The sequence below is a fragment of the Scyliorhinus torazame genome, chromosome 4, assembly GCF_047496885.1.
Source record: "Scyliorhinus torazame isolate Kashiwa2021f chromosome 4, sScyTor2.1, whole genome shotgun sequence".
Lineage (NCBI taxonomy): Eukaryota > Metazoa > Chordata > Chondrichthyes > Carcharhiniformes > Scyliorhinidae > Scyliorhinus > Scyliorhinus torazame.
The window spans coordinates 3,842,786-3,864,841 of record NC_092710.1 but is presented as its reverse complement, the minus strand read 5'-3'; the positions used below and the strand labels follow the sequence as shown (position 1 = coordinate 3,864,841).

The 22,056-nt window shown below is 52.3% G+C and overlaps 1 protein-coding gene across 1 annotated transcript; it reads left to right on the top strand.

Annotated features, from left to right (window-relative positions):
• The first annotated feature begins 2,005 nt into the window (after positions 1–2,005).
• timm10 (translocase of inner mitochondrial membrane 10 homolog (yeast)) lies at positions 2,006–10,341 on the top strand. Its single transcript, XM_072498037.1, has 2 exons — positions 2,006–2,428; positions 10,090–10,341. The coding sequence occupies exons 1-2, from the start codon at positions 2,358–2,360 to the stop codon at positions 10,289–10,291; spliced, it is 273 nt and encodes a 90-aa protein (XP_072354138.1). The 5' UTR covers positions 2,006–2,357; the 3' UTR covers positions 10,292–10,341.
• The last annotated feature ends 11,715 nt before the right edge of the window (positions 10,342–22,056 follow it).

Here is a 22,056-nt window from a genome sequence, read left to right as displayed (position 1 = left end):
ACCAGGCTGAGAATTTTAAAATAGAAGTTTTGCGGACCGTGAGTCAGTGTGGGAGAGCTGAGGGGGTGATCGGTGAACGGGGCTGCACTGTGAGTTTGGACACGAGGTGGCAGGGGGATGTGGGGGGGGGGGGAGAGCGGAGATGGAATTTTTGGATGAGCTGAGGGTTAGGGAGGGTGGGATGTGGGAGAGCAGCTGGAAGAGTGAGTCAGAATGGACAGGTCTGGAGGTGAAGGGCGGGCGGGCGAGGGTTTCAGTAGCTTAGGCAGGGCGATGTTAGGGAGATGGAAGGCGGAGGTCTCAGAATGCAAGTCGCTGTCCGGGATGAAGATCAAAGCTGACGCTTGCCTCACGACGCCTCTGACTTACCCCTCTGCTAGATTCGCAGCAAAACTGGAGGTCCCACAGGCCAGACGTGCCTCCCGGGCGAGAGTGATGGAGGGAGGGGAGGCGATGGGATGTGCTGATGGTGGGCAGGGGCTGAGGAGGTGGGATCGCCGTCGTGTGGGGGGGGGGGGCAGGATGGGACCGGGACTCAAGGAGGGCAACTGGCCAGATCCAAAAGCATGGTACGTCAAGCCTCCCGCAGAACAATCCGGCACTATCGCCCTTTCGGAGAAACAGGACAATCTCACCATTCACCCGCCCACTTAACATTCCGTGGCACTCCGAGCTCGACACCGCACTTTAACCCATTCACAGATACCAACCCTTCCCTCCCCATGTGGGCCCGGAACGCAAAGGTGCGAAGTAACCCCATCGCCCCCGAGACCGCAACTCCGCCACCCTCCCCCCCACATCACCCAACTCAATAGGGGCTCTGGGGAAGACCCCGTTGAGTAAACATCTTGCCCTCCCACACCCTTCCCCGTTCACTGCACCGATCGAGTCGGGGGGTGGGGGGGTGGGGGGGGGGGGGCTGCCCACTGGCGAGGGTCACGGTGCCAATCGCCCATCCTTCTTCCTTTGGGTAGCAGGGGTTGGGGCCCGACTTCCTTGCGCCAGCTTGCTGCCCCCCCCCCCCCCCCCTCTACGCAGCAGATGCCTTCTTCCAGGGTCCCAAGTTCGATTCCCCGCCGGGTCACTGTCCGTGCGGGGTCTGCACGTTCTCCCCCGTGGCTGCGGGGGATTCCTCCGGGTGCTGCGGTTTCCTCCCACAGTCCAAAGACGTGCGGGTTAGGAGGATTGGCCGCGCTAAATTGCCCCGAGTCACCGAAAAGGTTAGGAGGGGTTATTGGGTTACGGGGATAGGGTGGAAGTGAGGGCTTAAGTGCGTCGGTGCAGACTCGATGGGCTGAATATCCTCTTTCTGCACTGTATGTTCTATGTTTCCACACAGCGGATGGGGTTGGGGGGAGAGGGGGTTGGAAAGCCCAGGAAATCTCCCAGTTGTGCAGCCTTCCTTGGCCGAATAGCCAAGTCAACATTTCATCCTTCCAACCCCTCCTCCTCCTCCTCCTCCCCCCCCCCCCCTTTCACGGACCAAGACAAACCCACTGGGATGAGGGAGAAGCTAAAGAAGAAAATTGCCATGACATTAAACAAAAAAAAAACGAAATGTTGCCCCCTCAAGAAGCAGAAGTCGGCTGCGGCCAGGCGGCCACTGGCTCCGGCCGGCGCTGTAGGAGGAGACGGACCCATCCCGTCTCTTCCCGAGCCCGTAAGTTCACTCTTGCCTCCAGCCGCACCCTCGTTGTCAACAGTGGCGGCCGGCGGTCAGCGTCTCGTCGGACGCCATCTTTGTGCGGGTCAAAGGCGACCCCCCCCCCCAAAAAAAAAATCAATGATTTAAAAACGTGATTAAAAACCAGTCTCGATCGGCAGGCCGACGCGCCGCAACGACCGGGGGCGAGGTCTTGGCTCCAGAACTATTTTGGGGGGCGTTTTGCCTTTGGCCGTGCCCCTCACAAAGATGGCGTCCGACGGCCGCAGGGGTTTAAATAAAGTTCAATTGAGGGGCTCACGGGCGCTTGACGGGAATTGATTATTCTTTTTTTTTGTTCCTTTCGAGAAGCCAGTGGCAACCAGGTGCCTCAGACTCGGGCTTTAGGGGGCGACAGCAAACGTGCGGCGGCCCGCAAAGTGAAAATTAATCCAAGGGGTGTGACCACTTTTTGATCTTTATTGTTCCAGAGCTGGAGGACAACCCATGTGGACAGGGGGCAGAGTGAGTGTGTCCCTGCTGCCCAAGTGAAGCACAGTCACTCCTCCACACTCTTTGCATTCAGCCAGTCCTGCTGCATTGAAGGCTCTTCTCTCTTCCCCCTTTCCCCTGTTGCCTCCCTTGCCACCCTCACCCACCCACTTTAGCAGCAGGGGCCTTGCCGCTGAGGCTGCCCCCCCTCACCCTCCTCGCCATGGACCCCCTCAAGGCGCAGCAGTTGGCGGCAGAGCTGGAGGTGGAGATGATGGCCGACATGTACAACAGGTTGGTGGCGGTCTCGGGTCCCGTCCCCCCCCCCGCTTCTGTTTTGGGGCCTCTGCTGTTTGTCATTTTTATAAATGACCCGGAGGAGGGCGTAGAAGGACGGGTGAGTAAATTTGCAGGTGACACTAAAGTCGGTGGAGTTGTGGACAGTGCGGAAGGATGTTACAAGTTACAGAGGGACATAGATAAGCTGCAGCGCTGGGCTGAGAGGTGGCAAATGGAGTTTCATGCAGAAAAGTGTGGGGTGATTCATTTTGGAAGGAATAGCAGGAAGACAGAGCACTGGGCTAATGGTAAGATTCTTGGCAGTGTGGATGAGCAGAGAGATCTCGGAGTCCATGTACGTAGATCCCTGAAAGTTGCCACCCAGGTTGAGAGGGTTGTTAAGAAGGCGTACGGTGTGCTAGCTTTTATTGGTAGAGGGATTGAGTTTCGGAGCCATGAGGTCATGTTGCAGCTGTACAAAACTCTGGTGCGGCCGCATTTGGAGTATTGAGTGCAATTCTGGTCGCCGCATTATAGGAAGGATGTGGAAGCTTTGGAAAGGGTGCAGAGGAGATTTACCAGAATGTTGCCTGGTATGGAGGGAAGATCTTATGAGGAAAGGCTGAGGGACTTGAGGCTGTTTACGTTAGAGAGAAGAAGGTTAAGAGGTGACTTAATTGAGGCATACAAGATGATCAGAGGATTGGATAGGGTGGACAGTGAGAGCCTGTTTCCTCGGATGGTGATGTCCAGCACGAGGGGACATAGCTTTAAATTGAGGGGAGATAGATATAAGACAGATGTCAGAGGCAGGTTCTTTACCCAGAGAGTAGTAAAGGCGTGGAATGCACTGCCTGCAACAGTAGTCGACTCGCCAACAGTAAGGGCATTTAAATGGTCATTGGATAGACGTATGGACGATAAGGGAATAGTGTAGATGGGCTTTAGAGTGGTTTCACAGGTCGGCGCAACATCGAGGGCCGAAGGGCCTGTACTGCGCTGTAATGTCCCATGTTCTCCCAAGGTTGGCGCAGCTGATGAGTGTGCCCTCTGACCCCCCCCCTGGGTTTGGGACGGGGCGGTGGGGAGAGGGGTCAGCATGCCCTCTGACCCCTGCGTATGGGGAGTGGGTGTGCCCTCTGACCCTTGGGTATGGGGAGTGGGTGTGCCCTCTGACCCTTGGGTAAGGGGAGTGGGTGTGCCCTCTGACCCTTGGGTAAGGGGAGTGGGTGTGCCCTCTGACCCTTGGGTAAGGGGAGTGGGTGTGCCCTCTGACCCTTGTTTTAATTTATTGTCACGTGTACCGAGGTACAGTGAAGTTTTATTCTGCGTACAGTCCAGACAGATCATTCCATACATGAAAAAAAACAGCAAGTACGATCGACACACAATGTAAATACATAGACATCGGGTGCAGCAGACAGAGTGTAGTACTGCTCAGTAGAGAAGATGTGTGGAGAGATCAGATCAGTACATAAGAAGGTCATTTAGGAGTCTGGTGACAGCGGGGAAGAAGCTTTCTTGGGGGACAGAGTCTGTTCGTGCGTGTTCTCAGACTTCTGTATCTCCTGCCCGATGGAAGAAGTTGTATGAGTGAGTAAGCTGGGTGGGAGGGATCTTTGATTATACTGCCCGCTTTCCCCAGGCAGTGGGAGGTGTAGATGGAGTCAATGGACGGGAGGCAGGTTCGCGTGATGGACTGAGCGGTGTTCACGACTCTCTGAAGTTTCTTGCGGTCCTGGGCCGAGCAGTTGCCATACCAGGCTGTGATGCAGCCCGATAGGATGCTTTCTATGGTGCATCTGTAAAAGTTGGTAAGGGTTAATGTGGACATGCCGAATTTCCTTAGTTTCCTGAGAAAGTATAGGCGCTGTTGTGCTTTCTTGGTGGTAGCGTCGACGTGGGTGGACCAGGACAGATTTTTGGTGGTGTGCACCCCTAGGAATTTGAAACTGCTAACCATCTCCACCTCAGCCCCGTTGATGCTGACGGGAGTGTGTACAGTACTTTGCTTCCTGAAGTCAATGACCAGCTCTTTAGTTTTGCTGGCATTGAGGGAGAGATTGTTGTCGCTACACCACTCCACTAGGTTCTCTATCTCCCTCCTGTATTCGGACTCATCGTTACTCGAGATCCGGCCCACTACGGTCGTGTCGTCAGCAAACTTGTAGATGGAGTTGGAACCAAGTTTTGCCACGCAGTCGTGTGTGTACAGGGAGTAGAGTAGGGGGCTAAGTACGCAGCCTTTCGGGGCGCCGGTGTTGAGGACTATTGTGGAGGAGGTGTTGTTGTTCATTCATACTGATTGTGGGTCAGGAAGTTGAGGATCCAGTTGCAGAGGGAGGAGCCAAGTCCTAGGTTTTGGAGTTTTGGTATGAGCTTGGCTGGGATTATGGTGTTGAAGGCGGAGCTGTAGTCAATAAATGGGAATCTGATGTAGGAGACCTTGTTGTTGAGATGCTCCAGGGATGGGTGTAGGGCCAGGGCGATGGCGTCTGCTTTTTAAAAAAAAAAAAAATTGTCCCTGGCACACAGGTGCCGGCATTTATTGCCCATCGCTAATTATCCTTGAGTGGGCAGTTAAGAGTCAACTGTATTGCTGTGGGTCTGGAGTCACATGTAGGCCAGACCGGGTAAGGACGGCAGATTTCCTTCCCTAAAGAACGTCAGTGAACCAGACAGGTTTTTATGACATCGACATGGTCTCATGCTCATCATAGGGCAGGACAAAGGCACAGTGGTTAGCACTGCTGCCTCACAGCTCCAGGGTCCCAGGTTCGATCCCGGCCTCGGGCGACTGTGCGGAGTCGGCACGTTCTCCCCGTGTCTGCGTGGGGTTTCCACCGGGTGCTCCGGTTTCCTCCCACAAGTCTAAAGATGTGCAGGTTAGGTGGACTGGCCGTGCTAAATTGCATTTGGTGTCCAAAAAAGGTTAGGTGGGGTGACTGGGATAGGGGTGGAGGTAGTGGGCTGAAGTCGGGCGCTCTTTCCAAGGGCCGGTGCAGACTCGATGGGCCGAATGGGCCTCCTTCGGCGCTGTAAATTCTACGATTAGGCTGCTAATTTTCTGATTTTTATTCCATGAACCAACTGCAGAGGTGGGAATGTGAACCCTGGTCCCCAGATTAGTCCGGGTCTCTGGTTTACTAAGTCCAGTGACGATATCACCGTGCACCGTCTGCTGTGGCGGTGTGCGAGCTGCAGGAGGTCGAGGCATTCTGGGCGTCTGGAGTTGACTTGCCTCGTGACCAACCTCGAAGCACTTCATAGTGTCTGGTTGGTCTTTGACACCAGTATTCTATGGGTAAGGGGAGTGGATGTGCCTTCTGACACCCCTCCTCACACCAGGCAGGGGGAATGGATGTTCCTTGTGACCCTGCGGTAGGTTAACTGCTTGGGTGGCGAAGACGGTGTGTGTGTCGTCCCCAGCCCCCCGGCCTCCTTGTTTACAGCAACGGTTCTCAACATGAGGGGTGACATTTATAACGTGACCAAAAATTGAGGCCTACTTTCTCCAACTGACCTGAACGGAGGGCGGCGCAGTGGTTAGCACCGCCGCCTCGTAGGCCCAGGGACCCGGGTTCAATTCGGGCCTCGAGTGACTATCCGAGCGCGGAGTCTGCACCTTCTCCCCGTGTGTGCGTGGGCTTCCTCCGGGTGCTCCGGTTTCCTCCCACAGTCCAAAGACGTGCCGAGGTGGGTGGGGAAAGGCCGGGGTAACGGCGGCGGCGGCGGGGGGGAGGGGGGCCTCGGTTGGGTGGTCATTCAGAGGGCCGGTGCCGACTCGACGGGCCGAATGGCCTCCTTCTGCCCTGCCGGGATCCTGTGAACTGGCCTCTGGCGAAACCCTTTTGTCGCCAAAACCTCCAAACAACCCGTCAAGCCGCCATTTAATCCAACTTGATTGGTTGAAGAAGTTTGTAACGGAAGCCTTCGCTTTCTGACCTTGTGTCCAATAGGATATCGGAGCCGGTTTCTCCTCCAATGAGTTTTCTGTCTCCTTCCCTCGCTGGGGACTTTGATTTATTTTAACCACTCCCTCGCTCATCCCAGGTTTTTTGCTCCCTGTTTGTGCCTTTTAAAAAAAATTTAGAGTACCAATTATTGTTTTTTCCCAATTAAGGGGCAGTTTAGCGCGGCCAATCCACCTACCCTGCACATCTTTTTGGGTTGTGGGGGTGGGACCCACGCAGGCACGGGGAAAATGTGCAAACTCCACACGGACAGTGACCCGGGGCCGGGATTCGAACCTGGGACCTCGGCGCCGCACTCCCAGTGCTAACCACCGTGTCACCGTGCCCGCCTCGCTCTGTGTTTTTGAGCAGGCGCACAGACAGGGAGGGCGGAGAGTGCCTTTGTCCTCTTCTCCGTGGTCCTGATCTCGAGCCTGGGTTCTCTTGCGCAGCCGAGGATCGGGGCTGAGATTAGGTTTAGTTCGTTTACGCTCACGGTTCATCATTTGGAGTTTTATTTTGTAGCAGGCGTGTGGGGCCACACCCCTCCCTCCCTCGCCCGTGTGTGAACCGCTCCGCAGGGGAATGAGTATTGACGCGACCACTCCAAATCCACTCCCATCGCCAGCAAAGCCTCCATAACCGGGCCTAACCCCATGCCAGTGCCGGCTGGACTGGACCGTCACTCAACCATACTGACGCACTCCTTGCCAGGTCCTGCGGTTTCCTCGATGTGGACCTCTGTTAACATGTACCCCTGTGTTCCCTCCGTACTGACCCTCTGACAGTGCGGCACTCCCTCAGCACTGACCCTCTGACAGTGCAGCACTCCCTCAGTACTGACCCTCTGACAGTGCAGCACTCCCTCAGTGCTGACCCTCTGACAGTGTGGCACTCCCTCAGTGCTGACCCTCTGACAGTGCAGCACTCCCTCAGTACTGACTCACTGACAGTGCAGCACTCCCTCAGTACTGACCCTCTGACAGTGCAGCGCTCCCTCAGTACTAACCTCTGACAGTGCAGCACTCCCTCAGTACATAGCCTCTGACAGTGCCGCACTCCCTCAGTACTGACCCTCTGGCAGTGCGGCACTCCCTCAGTACTGACCCTCTGACAGTGCGGCACTCCCTCAGTACTGACCCTCTGACAGTGCGGCACTCCCTCAGTACTGACCCTCTGACAGTGCGGCACTCCCTCAGTACTGACCCTCTGACAGTGCGGCACTCCCTCAGTACTGACCCTCTGACAGTGCGGCACTCCCTCAGTACTGACCCTCTGACAGTGCGGCACTCCCTCAGTACTGACCCTCTGACAGTGCAGCGCTCCCTCAGTACTGACCCTCTGACAGTGCAGCACTCCCTCAGTACTGACCCTCTGACAGTGCAGCACTCCCTCAGGACTGACCCTCTGACAGTGGGCACTCCCTCAGTACTGACCCTCTGACAGTGCGGCGCTCCCTCAGTACTGACCCTCGGACAGCGCAGCACTCCCTCAGTACTGACCCTCTGACAGTGCGGCGCTCCCTCAGTACTGACCCTCTGACAGTGCAGCACTCCCTCAGTACTGACCCTCTGACAGTGCGGCACTCCCTCAGTACTGACCCTCTGACAGTGCGGCACTCCCTCAGTACTGACCCTCTGACAGTGCAGCGCTCCCTCAGTACTGACCCTCTGACAGTGCAGCACTCCCTCAGTACTGACCCTCTGACAGTGCAGCACTCCCTCAGGACTGACCCTCTGACAGTGGGCACTCCCTCAGTACTGACCCTCTGACAGTGCGGCGCTCCCTCAGTACTGACCCTCGGACAGCGCAGCACTCCCTCAGTACTGACCCTCTGACAGTGCAGCACTCCCTCAGGACTGACCCTCTGACAGTGCGGCCCAGACTCTCCCACAAGGGGAAACATCCTCTCAGAATCTCCCCTCACTCTGAGATTCTGCCCTCTGGGCCCAGACTCTCCCACACGGGGAAACATCCTCTCAGAATCTCCCCTCACTCTGAGATTCTGCCCTCTGGGCCCAGACTCTCCCACACGGGGAAACATCCTCTCAGCATCGACCCTGTCAAACCCCCTGGGAATCCTCGATGTCTCAATAAGGTCGCCTCTCATTCTTCTAAATTCCTAATCAGGACAGGCCCCGGCCTACTCAACCCCTCCTCATAAGAAAATCCCTCCCTACCCGGGGTTAACCCAGTGAACCTTCCCTGGACTTCCTCCAGATATATTCGGTATATCTTTAGAACACAGAAGATTACAGCGCAGTACAGGCCCTTCGGCCCTCGATGTTGCGCCGACCTGTGAAACCACTCTAAAGCCCACCTACACTATTCCCTTATCGTCCATACGTCTATCCAATGACCATTTAAATGCCCTTACTGTTGGCGAGTCCACTACTGTTGCAGGCAGGGCATTCCACGCCCTTACTACTCTCTGAGTAAAGAACCTGCCTCTGACATCTGTCTTATATCTATCTCCCCTCAATTTACAGCTATGTCCCCTCGTGCTAGACATCACCATCCGAGGAAAAAGGCTCTCGCTGTCCACCCTATCCAATCCTCTGATCATCTTGTATGCCTCAATTAAGTCACCTCTTAACCTTCTCTCTAACGAAAACAGCCTCAGGTCCCTCAGCCTTCCCTCATAAGATCTTCCCTCCAGACCAGGCAACATTCTGGTAAATCTCCTTTCTCTGAAGATCCTTAAACAAAAGACTTCCCAAACACCAGTCAGCCATTTTATATTCGCTCATGGTGGCCATTTTGTGGTACCACAGCACTGCAACATTGATGTCAAAGTTGTCTCCTCAATAATCTTTTTCTCATTAGAACGGAGAAGGATGAGGGGCGACTTGAGAGAGGTTTATAAGATGATCAGGGGAATAGATAGAGTAGACAGTCAGAGACTTTTTCCCCGGGTGGAACAAACCATTACAAGGGGACATAAATTTAAGGTGAATGGTGGAAGATATAGGGGGGATGTCAGAGGTAGGTTCTTTACCCAGAGAGTAGTGGGGGCATGGAATGCATTGCCTGTGGAAGTAGTTGAGTCGGAAACATTAGGGACCTTCAAGCAGCTATTGGATAGGTACATGGATTACGGTAGAATGATGTAGTGTCGATTAATTTGTTCTTAAGGGCAGCACGGTAGCATTGTGGATAGCACAATTGCTTCACAGCTCCAGGGTCCCAGGTTCGATTCCGGCTTGGGTCACTGTCTGTGCGGAGTCTGCACGTCCTCCCCGTGTGTGCGTGGGTTTCCTCCGGGTGCTCCGGTTTCCTCCCACAGTCCAAAGATGTGCAGGTTAGGTGGATTGGCCGCGATAAATTGCCATTAGTGTGCAAAATCGCCCTTAGTGTTGGGTGGGGTTACTGGGTTATGGGGATAGGGTGGAGGTGTTGACCTTGGGTAGGGTGCTCTTTCCAAGAGCTGGTGCAGACTCGATGGGCCGAATGGCCTCCTTCTGCACTGTAAATTCGATGATAATCTATGATTAATCTAGGACAAAGGTTCGGCACAACATCGTGGGCCGAAGGGCCTGTTCTGTGCTGTATTTTTCTATGTTCTAATAATGTAGTGTTACGGTTCCTCATGAGGAGGGCAGGGATCCTGGGGCATTTACCTTTCACCCTTTCCTTTTAAGAGGTCAAACTGTGATGATTGGCGAGAAAGATTGATGAGTGCTAATTCCTCTCAGCTGCCATCTTTCTTTCCCTTCCACCCAGGATGACCCATGCCTGCCATCGTAAGTGTGTGCCTCCTCACTACAAAGAGGCCGAACTCTCGAAGGGCGAGTCGGTCTGCCTCGACCGCTGCGTCGCCAAGTATCTGGACATTCACGAGCGGATGGGCAAGAAGCTGACTGACTTGTCCATGCAGGATGAGGAGCTGATGAAGAGGATGCAGCAGGGTGGAGTGGCGCAGTGAGGGAACAACGGCAACCGGGAAACTTCCATCAATAAACTCCGCCTATTGCAGTCACCGTCTTTTCATTGCGCAGTTGGGGGCTGGGAGGGTGGGCCGTGGGTTGGGGGCTGGGAAGAGGAGGAACAACCCACATTGAACTTCTATCGAAGACCATCCCTCCAATCCCCTAACTCTCCCATCGAAGACCATCCCTCCAATTCCCTAAATCTCCCATCAAACACCAGCACTATAATCCTCTAACTCTCCCATCGAAGACCATCCCAAATCTCCCATCAAACACCAGCACTATAATCCTCTAACTCTCCCATCGAAAACCATCCCTCTAATCCCCTAACTCCCCCAGCGAAGACCATCCCTCTAATCCCCTAACTCTCCCATTGAAGACCATCCCTCTAATCCCCTAACTCTCCCATCGAAGACCATCCCGCTAATCCTCTAACTCTCCCATCGAAAACCATCCCTCTAATCCCCTAACTCTCCCATCGAAGACCATCCCAAATCTCCCATCAAACACCAGCACTATAATCCCCTAACTCTCCCATTGAAGACCATCCCTCCAATTCCCTAAATCTCCCATCAAACACCAGCACTATAATCCTCTAACTCTCCCATCGAAGACCATCCCTCTAATCCCCTAACTCTCCCAGCGAAGACCATCCCTCTAATCCCCTAACTCTCCCAGCGAAGACCATCCCTCTAACTCTCCCATTGAAGACCATCCCTCTAATTCCCTAACTCTCCCATCGAAGACCATCCCTCTAATCCCCTAACTCTCCCATTGAAGACCATCCCTCTAATCCCCTAACTCTCCCAGCGAAGACCATCCCTCTAACTCTCCCATTGAAGACCATCCCTCTAATTCCCTAACTCTCCCATCGAAGACCATCCCTCTAATCCCCTAACTCTCCCATCGAAGACCATCGCTCTAATCCCCTAACTCTCCCAGCGAAGACCATCCCTCTAATCCCCTAACTCTCCCATTGAGGACCATCCCTCTAATCCTCTAACTCTCCCATTGAAGACCATCCCTCTAATTCCCTAAATCTCCCATCAAACACCAGCACTATAATCCTCTAACTCTCCCATCGAAAACCATCCCTCTAATCCTCTAACTCTCCCATTGAAGACCATCCCTCTAATTCCCTAACTCTCCCATCGAAGACCATCCCTCTAATCCCCTAACTCTCCCATCGAAGACCATCCCTCTAGTCCCCTAACTCTCCCAGCGAAGACCATCCCTCTAATCCTCTAACTCTCCCATCGAAGACCATCGCTCTAATCCCCTAACTCTCCCATCGAAGACCATCGCTCTAATCCCCTAACTCTCCCATCGAAGACCATCCCTCTAATCCTCTAACTCTCCCATTGAAGACCATCCCTCTAATCCTCTAACTCTCCCATTGAAGACCATCCCTCTACTCCCCTAATTCCTCATCGAAGACCATTCCTCTAACTCTCCCATTGAAGACCATCCCTCTAATCCCCTAACTCTCCCATCAAAGACCATCCCTCTGGTCCCCTAACACTCACGTTGATGATCATCCCTCTAGTCCCCGAACTCTCCCAGTGAAGATCATCCCACTCATGCCTAACTCTCCCATCAAAGACCATATCTCTAGTGCTCTAACTCTCCCATCGAAGATCATCCCTCTAATCCTCTAACACTCCCATCAAAGACATCACTCTAATCCCCTAACTCTCCCATCGAAGACCATCCCTCTAATCCCCGAACTGTCCCATCAAAGACCATCCCTCTAGTCCCCTAACTCTCCCATCAAACACCATCACTCTCGTCCCCTAACTCTCCCATCGAAGACCATTCCTCTAATCCCCTAACTCTCCCATCAAAGACATCACTCTAATCCCCTAACTCTCCCATCGAAGACCATCCCTCTAATCCCCGAACTGTCCCATCAAAGACCATCCCTCTAGTCCCCTAACTCTCCCATCAAAGACCATATCTCTAGTGCTCTAACTCTCCCATCGAAGATCATCCCTCTAATCCTCTAACACTCCCATCAAAGACATCACTCTAATCCCCTAACTCTCCCATCGAAGGCCATCCCTCTCGTCCCCAACTCCTCTCACACTCCCATCGAAGACCATGTCTCTAGTGCTCTAACTCCCATCGAAGACCATCCCTCTCGTCCTCTAACACTCCCATCAAAGACATCACTCTAATCCCCTAACTCTCCCATCGAAGACCATCCCTCTCGTCCCCTAACTCTCCCATCGAAGACCATCCCTCTAATCCCCGCTGTCCCATCAAAGACCATCCCTCTAGTCCCCTAACTCTCCCATCAAACACCATCACTCTCGTCCCCTAACTCTCCCATCGAAGACCATTCCTCTAATCCCCTAACTCTCCCATTGAAGACCATCCCTCATCCCCTAACTGTCCCATCGAAGACCATCCCTCTAGTCCCCTAACTCTCCCATCAAAGACCATATCTACCATCGTTATAATCCCCTAACACTCACGTTGATGATCATCCCTCTAATCCCCTAACTCTCCCATCAAACCGGTCAAGAGGGCCCGGGTGTTCGCGCACTTAAAGGGACTGAAGGCGGACGTGGTTATGCTCCAGGAGACACATTTGAAGGTGGCAGATCAGATTAGGCTGAGAAAGGGATGGATAGGGCAGATCTTCCATTCAGGGCTGGATGCGAAGAACAGAGGGGTTGCAATACTGGTGGGGAAGCGGGTGTCGTTCGAGGCACTGAATATTGTAGCGGATAATGGAGGTCAATATGTGACGGCGAGTGGTATGTTGCAGGGGGTGCTGGGGGTACTGGTAAACGTATATGCCCCGAATTGGGATGATGCCGGATTTATGAAACGCATGCTGGGTCGGATTCCGGATCTGGAGGTAGGAAGCTTGATAATGGGGGGGGACTTCAACACTGGACCGCTCTAGGTCCAGGATGGGTAAGAGGCCGGCTGCGGCCAAGGTGCTCAGGGGGTTTATGGACCAGATGGGGGGAGTGGATCCATGGAGGTTTGTCAGACCAGGGAATTTTCCTTCTTTTCCCACGTCCATAGAGCCAACTCCCGGATAGAGTTTTTTGGGCGTTGATCCCGAAAGTGGAGGGAACGGAGTACTCGGCCATAGCCATCTCAGACCACGCCCCGCATTGGGTGGAGCTGGAGTTGGGAGAGGAGAGGGATCAGCGCCCGCTGTGGCGCCTTGATGTGGGACTGTTGGGGGTGCGGGGGTGCATTGAAAGATATTTGGAGGACAACGGGGAGGTGCAGGTGGGGGTAGTCTGGGAGGCGCTGAAGGCGATGGTCCCTCTCGTCCCCTAACTCTCCCATCGAAGACCATTCCTCTAATCCCCTAACTCTCCCATTGAAGACCATCCCTCTAATCCCCTAACTCGCCCATCGAAGACCATCCCTCTAATCCCCTAACTCTCCCATTGAGGACCATCCCTCTAATCCCCTAACACTCACATCGAAGACCATCCCTCTAATCCCCTCTAGACCCTGAAGACAGCCAGAGTGAGACAGCAAAGAGTGAGTTTGGGAATTTGAATCTAGGTGGGAATTCGAAGCTGGGTGGGGTGGAAGTGCTTTTTATCCCTGGTAAGTAGTGTTTCTGTTTCTTTTCATTGGTATATTTATTTATTTTTTCTTTGTTTTTTTTTGTTGAAATTGTAGTTGTTGAAGTCAACTGAAGGTTTAAGACATGGCAGGAGATCTCAGACCCGTGTCATGCTCCTCGTGTGCGATGTGGGAGCTCAGGGACACGTCCACTGTCCCTGGCACCTTCACGTGCAAGAAGTGTGTCCAGTTGCAGCTCCTGTTAGACCGCTTGACGGCTCTGGAGCTGCGGGTGGACTCACTTTGGAGCATCCGCAATGCTGAGGACGTCGTGGATAGCACGTTTAGCGAGTTGGTCACACCGCAGGTGAAAGGAACTGAGGGAGATAGAAAATGGGTGACCAAGAGACCGAGCAAGAGTAGGAAGGCAGTGCAGGTGTCCTCTGCGGTCATCTCCCTGCAAAACAGATATACCGCTTTGGATACTGTTGAGGGAGATGGCTCACCAGGGGAAGGCAGCAGCAGCCAGGTTCATGGCACCGTGGCTGGCTCTGCTGTGCAGCTGGGCAGGAAGAAGAATGACAGGGCTATAGTGATACGGGACTCAATTGTAAGGGGAATAGACAGGAGGTTCTGCGGATGCAATCGAGACTCCAGGATGGTATGTTGCCTCCCTGGTGCAAGGGTCAAGGATGTCTCGGAGCGGCTGCAGGACATTCTGGGGGGGGGGGGGGGGGGTGGTGAACAGCCAGCTGTTGTGGTGCACATAGGCACCAACGATATAGGTAGAAAACGGGACGAGGTCCTACAAGCTGAATTTAGGGAGCTAGGAGTTAAACTAAAAAGTAGGACCTCAAAGGTAGTAATCTCAGGATTGCTACCAGTGCCACGAGCTAGTCAGAGCAGGAATGTCAGGATAGAGAGGATGAATACGTGGCTCGAGAGATGGTGCAAGAGGGAGGGATTCAAATTCCTGGGGCATTGGAACCGGTTCTGGGGAGGTGGGACCAGTACAAACCGGACGGTCTGCACCTGGGCAGGACTGGAACCGATGTCTTAGGGGGGGTGTTTGCTAGAGCTGTTGGGGAGTGTTTAAACTAATGTGGCGGGGGATGGGAACCGATGCAGGAAGTTGGAAGGTAGTAAAACAGGGACAGAAACAAAAGGCAGTAAGGGGGAAAGTGTAAGGCAGAGAAGCCATAGTCACAATCAAAAATGGCGACAGTACAAGGTACAGTGACTGAGGGGAGCTCAGTGAATAGGACCAGGAATACTAAAAGAAATAAAACGGGAAGTGAAAACATTAATGGTAAGCGACGCGGCAGGTTGTTACATGAAGATATGGGTTCGACGACAAGGAAAATTAGGAGAAAGGTTAAGAGGAAATATAACTTAGGAGAGGTTACTGAGCGAGGTGTTAAGATTCAGAACAGAGGTAAAAAAGCCAACATAAGTGTACTTTACCTGAATGCTCGTAGTATTCGGAATAAGGTAAATGAGTTGATGGCGCAAATCATCGTGAATGACTATGATTTAGTGGCCATTACTGAAACATGGTTAAAGGATGGTCACGACTGGGAGTTAAATATCCGAGGGTATCAAACTTTTCGGAAGGACAGAGTGGATGGTAAGGGAGGTGGTGTAGCTCTGTTATTTAAGGATGACATCCGGGCAACAGTAAGGGATGACATCAGTGCTATGGAGGATAAGGTTGAATCCATTTGGGTGGAAATCAGGAATAGTAAGGCGAAAAAGTCACTGATAGGAGTAATCTATAGGCCACCAAATAGTAACATTATGGTGGGGCAGGCAAAAAACAGAAATAACAGATGCATGTAGAAATGGTACAGCAGTTATCATGGGGATTTTAATCTACATGTTGATTGGTTTAACCAGGTCGGTCAAGGCAGCCTTGAGGAGGAGTTTATAGAATGTATCCGCGATAGTTTCCTAGAACAGTATGTAATGGAACCTACGAGGGAACAAGCGGACCTAGATCTGGTCCTGTGTAATGAGACAGGATTGATTCAGGATCTCATAGTTAGGGATCCTCTCGGAAGGAGCGATCACAATATGGTGGAATTTAAAATCCAGATGGAGGGTGAGAAGGTAAAATCAAGCACTAGTGTTTTGTGCTTAAACAAAGGAGATTACAATGGGATGAGAGAAGAACTAGCTAAGGTAGACTGGGAGCAAAGACTTTATAGTGAAACAGTTGAGGAACAGTGAAGAACCTTCCAAGTGATTTTTCACAGTGCTCAGCAAAGGTTTATACCAACAAAAAGGAAGGGCGGTAAAAAGGGAAAATCGACCGTGGATATCTAAGGAAATAAGGGAGAGTATCAAATTGAAGGAAAAAACATACAAAGTAGCAAAGATCAGTGGGAGACTAGAGGACTGGGAAATCTTTAGGGGGCAACAGAAAGCTACTAAAAAAGCTGTAAAGAAAAGTAAGATAGATTATGAGAGTAAACTTGCTCAGAATATAAAAACAGATAGTAAAAGTTTCTACAAATACATAAAACAAAAAAGAGTGGCTAAGGTAAATATTGGTACTTTAGAGGATGAGAAGGGAGATTTAATAATGGGAGATGAGGAAATGGCTGAGGAACTGAACAGGTTTTTTGGGTCGGTCTTCACAGTGGAAGACACAAATAACATGCCAGTGACTGATGGAAATGAGGCTATGACAGGTGAGGACCTTGAGAGGATTGTTATCACCAAGGAGGTAGCGATGGGCAAGCTAATGGGGCTAAAGGTAGACTGATGGAATGCATCCCAGAGTGCTAAAAGAGATGGCTAGGGAAATTGCAAATGCACTAGTGATAATTTACCAAAATTCACTAGACTCTAGGGTGGTCCCGGCGGATTGGAAATTAGCAAACGTGACACCACTGTTTAAAAAAGGAGGTAGGCAGAAAGCGGGTAATTATAGGCCAGTGAGCTTAACTTCGGTAGTAGGGAAGATGCTGGAATCTATCATCAAGGAAGAAATAGCGAGGCATCTGGATGGAAATTGTCCCATTGGGCAGACGCAGCATGGGTTCATAAAGGGCAGGTCGTGCCTAACTAATTTAGTGGAATTTTTTGAGGACATTAACAGTGCGGTAGATAACGGGGAGCCAATGGATGTGGTATATCTGGATTTCCAGAAAGCCTTTGACAAGGTGCCACACAAAAGGTTGTTGCATAAGATAAAGATGCATGGCATTAAGGGGAAAGTAGTAGCATGGATAGAGGATTGGTTAATTAATAGAAAGCAAAGAGTGGGGATTAATGGGTGTTTCTCTGGTTGGCAATCAGTAGCTAGTGGTGTCCCTCAGGGATCAGTGTTGGGCCCACAACTGTTCACAATTTACATAGATGATTTGGAGTTGGGGACCAAGGGCATTGTGTCCAAGTTTGCAGACAACACTAAGGTAAGTGGCAAAGCAAAAAGTGCAGAGGATACTGGAAATCTGCAGAGGAATTTGGATAGGCTAAGTGAATGGGCTAGGGTCTGGCAGATGGAATACAATGTTGACAAATGTGAGGTTATCCATTTTGGTAGGAATAACAGCAAAAGGGATTATTATTTAAATGATAAAATATTAAAACATGCTGCTGTGCAGAGAGACCTGGGTGTGCTAGTGCATGAGTCGCAAAAAGTTGGTTTTCAGGTGCAACAGGTGATTAAGAAGGCAAATGGAATTTTGTCCTTCATTGCTAGAGGGATGGAGTTTAAGACTAGGGAGGTTCTGCTGCGATTGTATAAGGTGTTAGTGAGGCCACACCTGGAGTATTGCGTTCAGTTTTGGTCTCCTTACTTGAGAAAGGACGTACTGGCACTGGAGGGTGTGCAGAGGAGATTCACTAGGTTAATCCCAGAGCTGAAGGGGTTGGATTACGAGGAGAGGTTGAGTAGACTGGGACTGTACTCGTTGGAATTTAGAAGGATGAGGGGGGATCTTATAGAAACATATAAGATTATGAAGGGAATAGATAGGATAGATGCGGGCAGGTTGTTTCCACTGGCGGGTGAAAGCAGAACTAGGGGGCATAGCCTCAAAATAAGGTGAAGTAGATTTAGGACTGAGTTTAGGAGGAACTTCTTCACCCAAAGGGTTGTGAATCTATGGAATTCCTTGCCCAGTGAAGCAGTAGAGGCTCCTTCGTTAAATGTTTTTTAAGATATAGATAGATAGTTTTTTGAAGAATAAAGGGATTAAGGGTTATGGTGTTCGGGCCGGAAAGTGGAGCTGAGTCCACAAAAGATCAGCCATGGTCTCATTGAATGGTGGAGCAGGCTCGAGGGGCCAGATGGCCTACTCCTGCTCCTAGTTCTTATGTTCTTATGGTCAGGGGGAGCTAATCTCCATTAGGGCCCACAGGGTGAAGAGAGAGGGGAGGGAGAGGTTGGTGGGGGAGATTTTAAGGGTGGAAAGGAGATATGTAGAGGCCCCCGAGGGACTACTCAGGGAGTGACGGAACCTCCAGACGGAGTTCGACCTGTTGACCACAGGGAAAGCAGAGGCACAGTGGAGGAAAGCGCAGGGGGAGACATACAAGTATGGGGAGAAGGCGAGTCGGATGCTGACACACCAGCTTTGTGCGAGGGAGATTGGTGGAGTCAAGGATAGAGGAGGGAATACGGTGCGGAGTGCGGTGAGAATAAACGAGGTATTTAGGGACCTCTATGGGGATCTGTACAGGTCTGAGCCCCCAGCGGGGGAGGAGGGGATGCGACGATCCTTAGATCAGCTGAGGTTCCCGAGGGTGGAAGAGGAGGAGGTGGCTGGTTTGGGGGCGCCGATTGGGCTGGAGGAGCTGGTTAAAGGATTGGGGAGCATGCAGGCGGGGAAGGCCCCGGGGCCGGATGGGTTCCCGGTTGAATTCTACAGGAAATACGTGGACCTGCTGGGCCTGTTGCTAGTGAGGACTTTCAACAAGGCGAGGGAGGGGGGGACCTTGCCCCCGACAATGTTTAGGGCGCTGATTTCTTTGATCCTGAAGCGGGACAAGGATCCACTGCAATGTGGGTCGTATGGACCGATCTCGCTCCTCAATGTTGACGCTAAGTTGCTGGCGAAGGTGCTGGCTACGAGAATTGAGGACTGTCCCGGGGGTGATCCATGAGGACCAGACGGGATTTGTGAAGGGTAGGCAGCTAAATACAAATGTGTGAAGGCTCCTCAATGTGATTATGATGCCCTCGGTGGAGGGGGAAGCGGAGGTAGTGGCAGCTATGGACGCGGAGAAGGCCTTTGACCGGGTGGAGTGGGAGTATCTTTGGGAAGTGTTGCAGAGGTTTGGGTTCGGGGAGGGGTTCATCAGCTGGGTCAGGTTGCTATACAGAGCCCAGGTGGCGAGTGTGGCTATGAAACGGCGGAGGTCAGAGTACTTTCGGCTGTACTGGGGGGAGAGGCAGGGGTGCCCCTGTCCCCCTTGTTGTTTCCACTGGCAATTGAGCTGCTGGCCATGGCACTGAGGGAGTCCAGGAAATGGAGGGGACTGGTCCGGGGGGGAGAGGAACACCGGGTGTCGTTGTATGCTGACGACCTGTTGCTGTATGTGGCGGATCCAGTGGAGGGGATGGCGGGGGTCATGCGGATCCTAAGGGAGTTTGGGGACTTTTTGGGGTATAAACTCAACGTGGGGAAGAGTGAGCTCTTTGTGGTGCATTCAGGGGACCAGGGAAGGGGGATAGACGAGCTACCGCTGAAGAGGGCGGAAAGGAGCTTTCGGTACCTGGGGATCCAGGTAGCTAGGAGTTGGGCCCTGCACAAGCTCAATTTGACATGGTTGGTGGAGCAGATGGAGGAGGATTTTAAAAGATGGGATATGCTGCCACTCTCGCTGGCGGGTGGGGTGCAGTCGGTTAAAATGATGGTCCTCCCGAGGTTTCTCTTTGTGTTCCGGTGCCTCCCCATTATGATCACCAAGGCCTTTTTCAAATGGGTAAGCAGGAGCATCATGGGATTTGTGTGGGCGAATTAGACCCCGAGGGTGAAGAGAGTGTTTCTGGAGCGTGACAGGGGTGGGGCTGGCGCTGCCGAATTTGTGCGGCTATTATTGGGCAGCCAATGTGGCGATGATCCGTAAGTGGGTAATGGAGGGAGAGGAGGCGGCGTGGAAGAGGTTAGAGATGGCGTCCTGTGTGGGCACAAGACCGAGGGCGCTGGTGACGGCACCGCTGCCGCTCTCGCCGACAAGGTACACCACGAATCCGGTGGTGGCGGCGACGTTGAAGACCTGGGGGCAGTGGAGGCGACACAGGGGCGAGGTGGGGGCCTTGGTTTGGTCCCCGATTCGGGAGAACCATCGGTTCGTCCCGGGAAGGATGGATGGGGGGTTTCGGAGCTGGCATCGGGCAGGGATTAGAAGACTGGGGGACCTGTTCATCGATGGGACGTTTGCGAGCCTAGGGGCGCTGGAGGAGAAGTTTGGGCTACCTCCGCGAAACGCTTTCAGGTAAATGCAAGTGAGGGCGTTTGTGAGGCGGCAGGTGAGGGAATTCCTGCTGCTCCCGGCACAGGGGATTCAGGATGGGGTGATTTCGGGTGTATGGGTTGGAGAAGGCAAAGTTTCGGCGATTTACCAGGAGCTGAAGGAAGAGGAGGAGGCCTCGGTGGGGGGTGTTTGGGTGGGTGGGGGGGTTCCCTATTGGTGCTTTTAAATGTCATATGGGGGGTTATTGTATATGGGGGAAATCCAATGTATAATTTTTGTATAATTTCTGATTGTTGGGTTCTTGTTTCTTTCTTTTTGTTGGAGGGGGGGGGGTCTGTTGAAAATCTGTTGAAAAATTTGAATAAATATATTTAAATTGAGGGGAGATAGATATTTTAAAAACCTCTCCCATCGAAGACCATCCCTCTAATCCTCTAACTCTCCCATCGAAGACCATTCCTCTAATCCCCTAACTCTCCCATCGAAGACCATTCCTCTAATCCCCTAACTCTCCCATCGAAGACCATTCCTCTAATCCCCTAACTCTCCCATCGAAGACCATTCCTCTAATCCCCTAACTCTCCCATCGAAGACCATTCCTCTAATCTCCTAACTCTCCCATTGAAGACCATCACTCTCGTCCCCGAACTCCCATCGAAGATCATCCCTCTAATTCCCTAACTCTCCCATCGAAAACCATCCCTCTCGTCCCCTAACTCTCCCGTCGAAGACCATCCCTCTAATCCCCTAACTCTCCCATCGAAGACCATCCCTCTAATTCCCTAACTCTCCCATCGAAGACCATCCCTCTAATTCCCTAACTCTCCCATCGAAAACCATCCCTCTCGTCCCCTAACTCTCCCGTCGAAGACCATCCCTCTAATCCCCTAACTCTCCCATCGAAGACCATCCCTCTAATCCCCTAACTCTCCCGTCGAAGACCATTCCTCTAATCCCCTAACTCTCCCATCGAAGACCATCCCTCTAATTCCCTAACTCTCCCATCGAAAACCATCCCTCTCGTCCCCTAACTCTCCCATCGAAGACCATTCCTCTAATCCCCTAACTCTCCCATTGAAGACCATCCCTCTAATCCCCTAACTCTCCCATCGAAGACCATCCCTCTAATTCCCTAACTCTCCCATCGAAGACCATCCCTCTAATTCCCTAAGTCTCCCATTGAAGACCATCCCTCTCGTCCCCTAACTCTCCCATCGAAGACCATCCCTCTAATCCCCTAACTGTCCCATCGAAGACCATCCCTCTCGTCCCCTAACTCTCCCATCGAAGACCATCCCTCTAATCCCCTAACTGTCCCATCGAAGACCATCCCTCTAATCCCCTAACTTTCCCATTGAAGACCATGCCTCTAACGCTCCTGTTGATGACCATCCCTATAGATGGCTAACTGGTTGTAGCATCGACCCCACATTCCTGCTGAGCCCCCCCGATGACCTTTCACCCCCCCCCCCCCCCCCATGTCCATCAAGAAACTATCCAGCTCTGCCTTAAACACATTCAGTGACGCAGCCCCCATAGCTCTCTGAGGAACAGAGTTCTGGAGACACGCAACTGAGGGAAACACAATTCTCATCTGTCTTCAATGGGAGATCCCTTATTTTTAAACAATGTACCCCTCGTTCCAGATCCTCCCATGATGGGCCACATCCTATCACCATCCAGCCAGTCCAGTCCCCCCCCCCCCCCGTATCTTAGTTGTTTCAATAAAATCACCTCTTATTCTTCTAAACGCCCATGGATACAGGCCAAGGCTGCCCAACCGTTCCTCGTC

Excerpts from the sequence above, each read along its gene's own strand:
- timm10 (XM_072498037.1), top strand. The coding sequence starts at position 2,358 with ATGGACCCCCTCAAGGCGCAGCAGTTGGCGGCAGAGCTGGAGGTGGAG. Across the intron at positions 2,429-10,089 it reads ATGGCCGACATGTACAACAG|GATGACCCATGCCTGCCATC; the intron begins GTTGGTGGCGGT and ends CCTTCCACCCAG.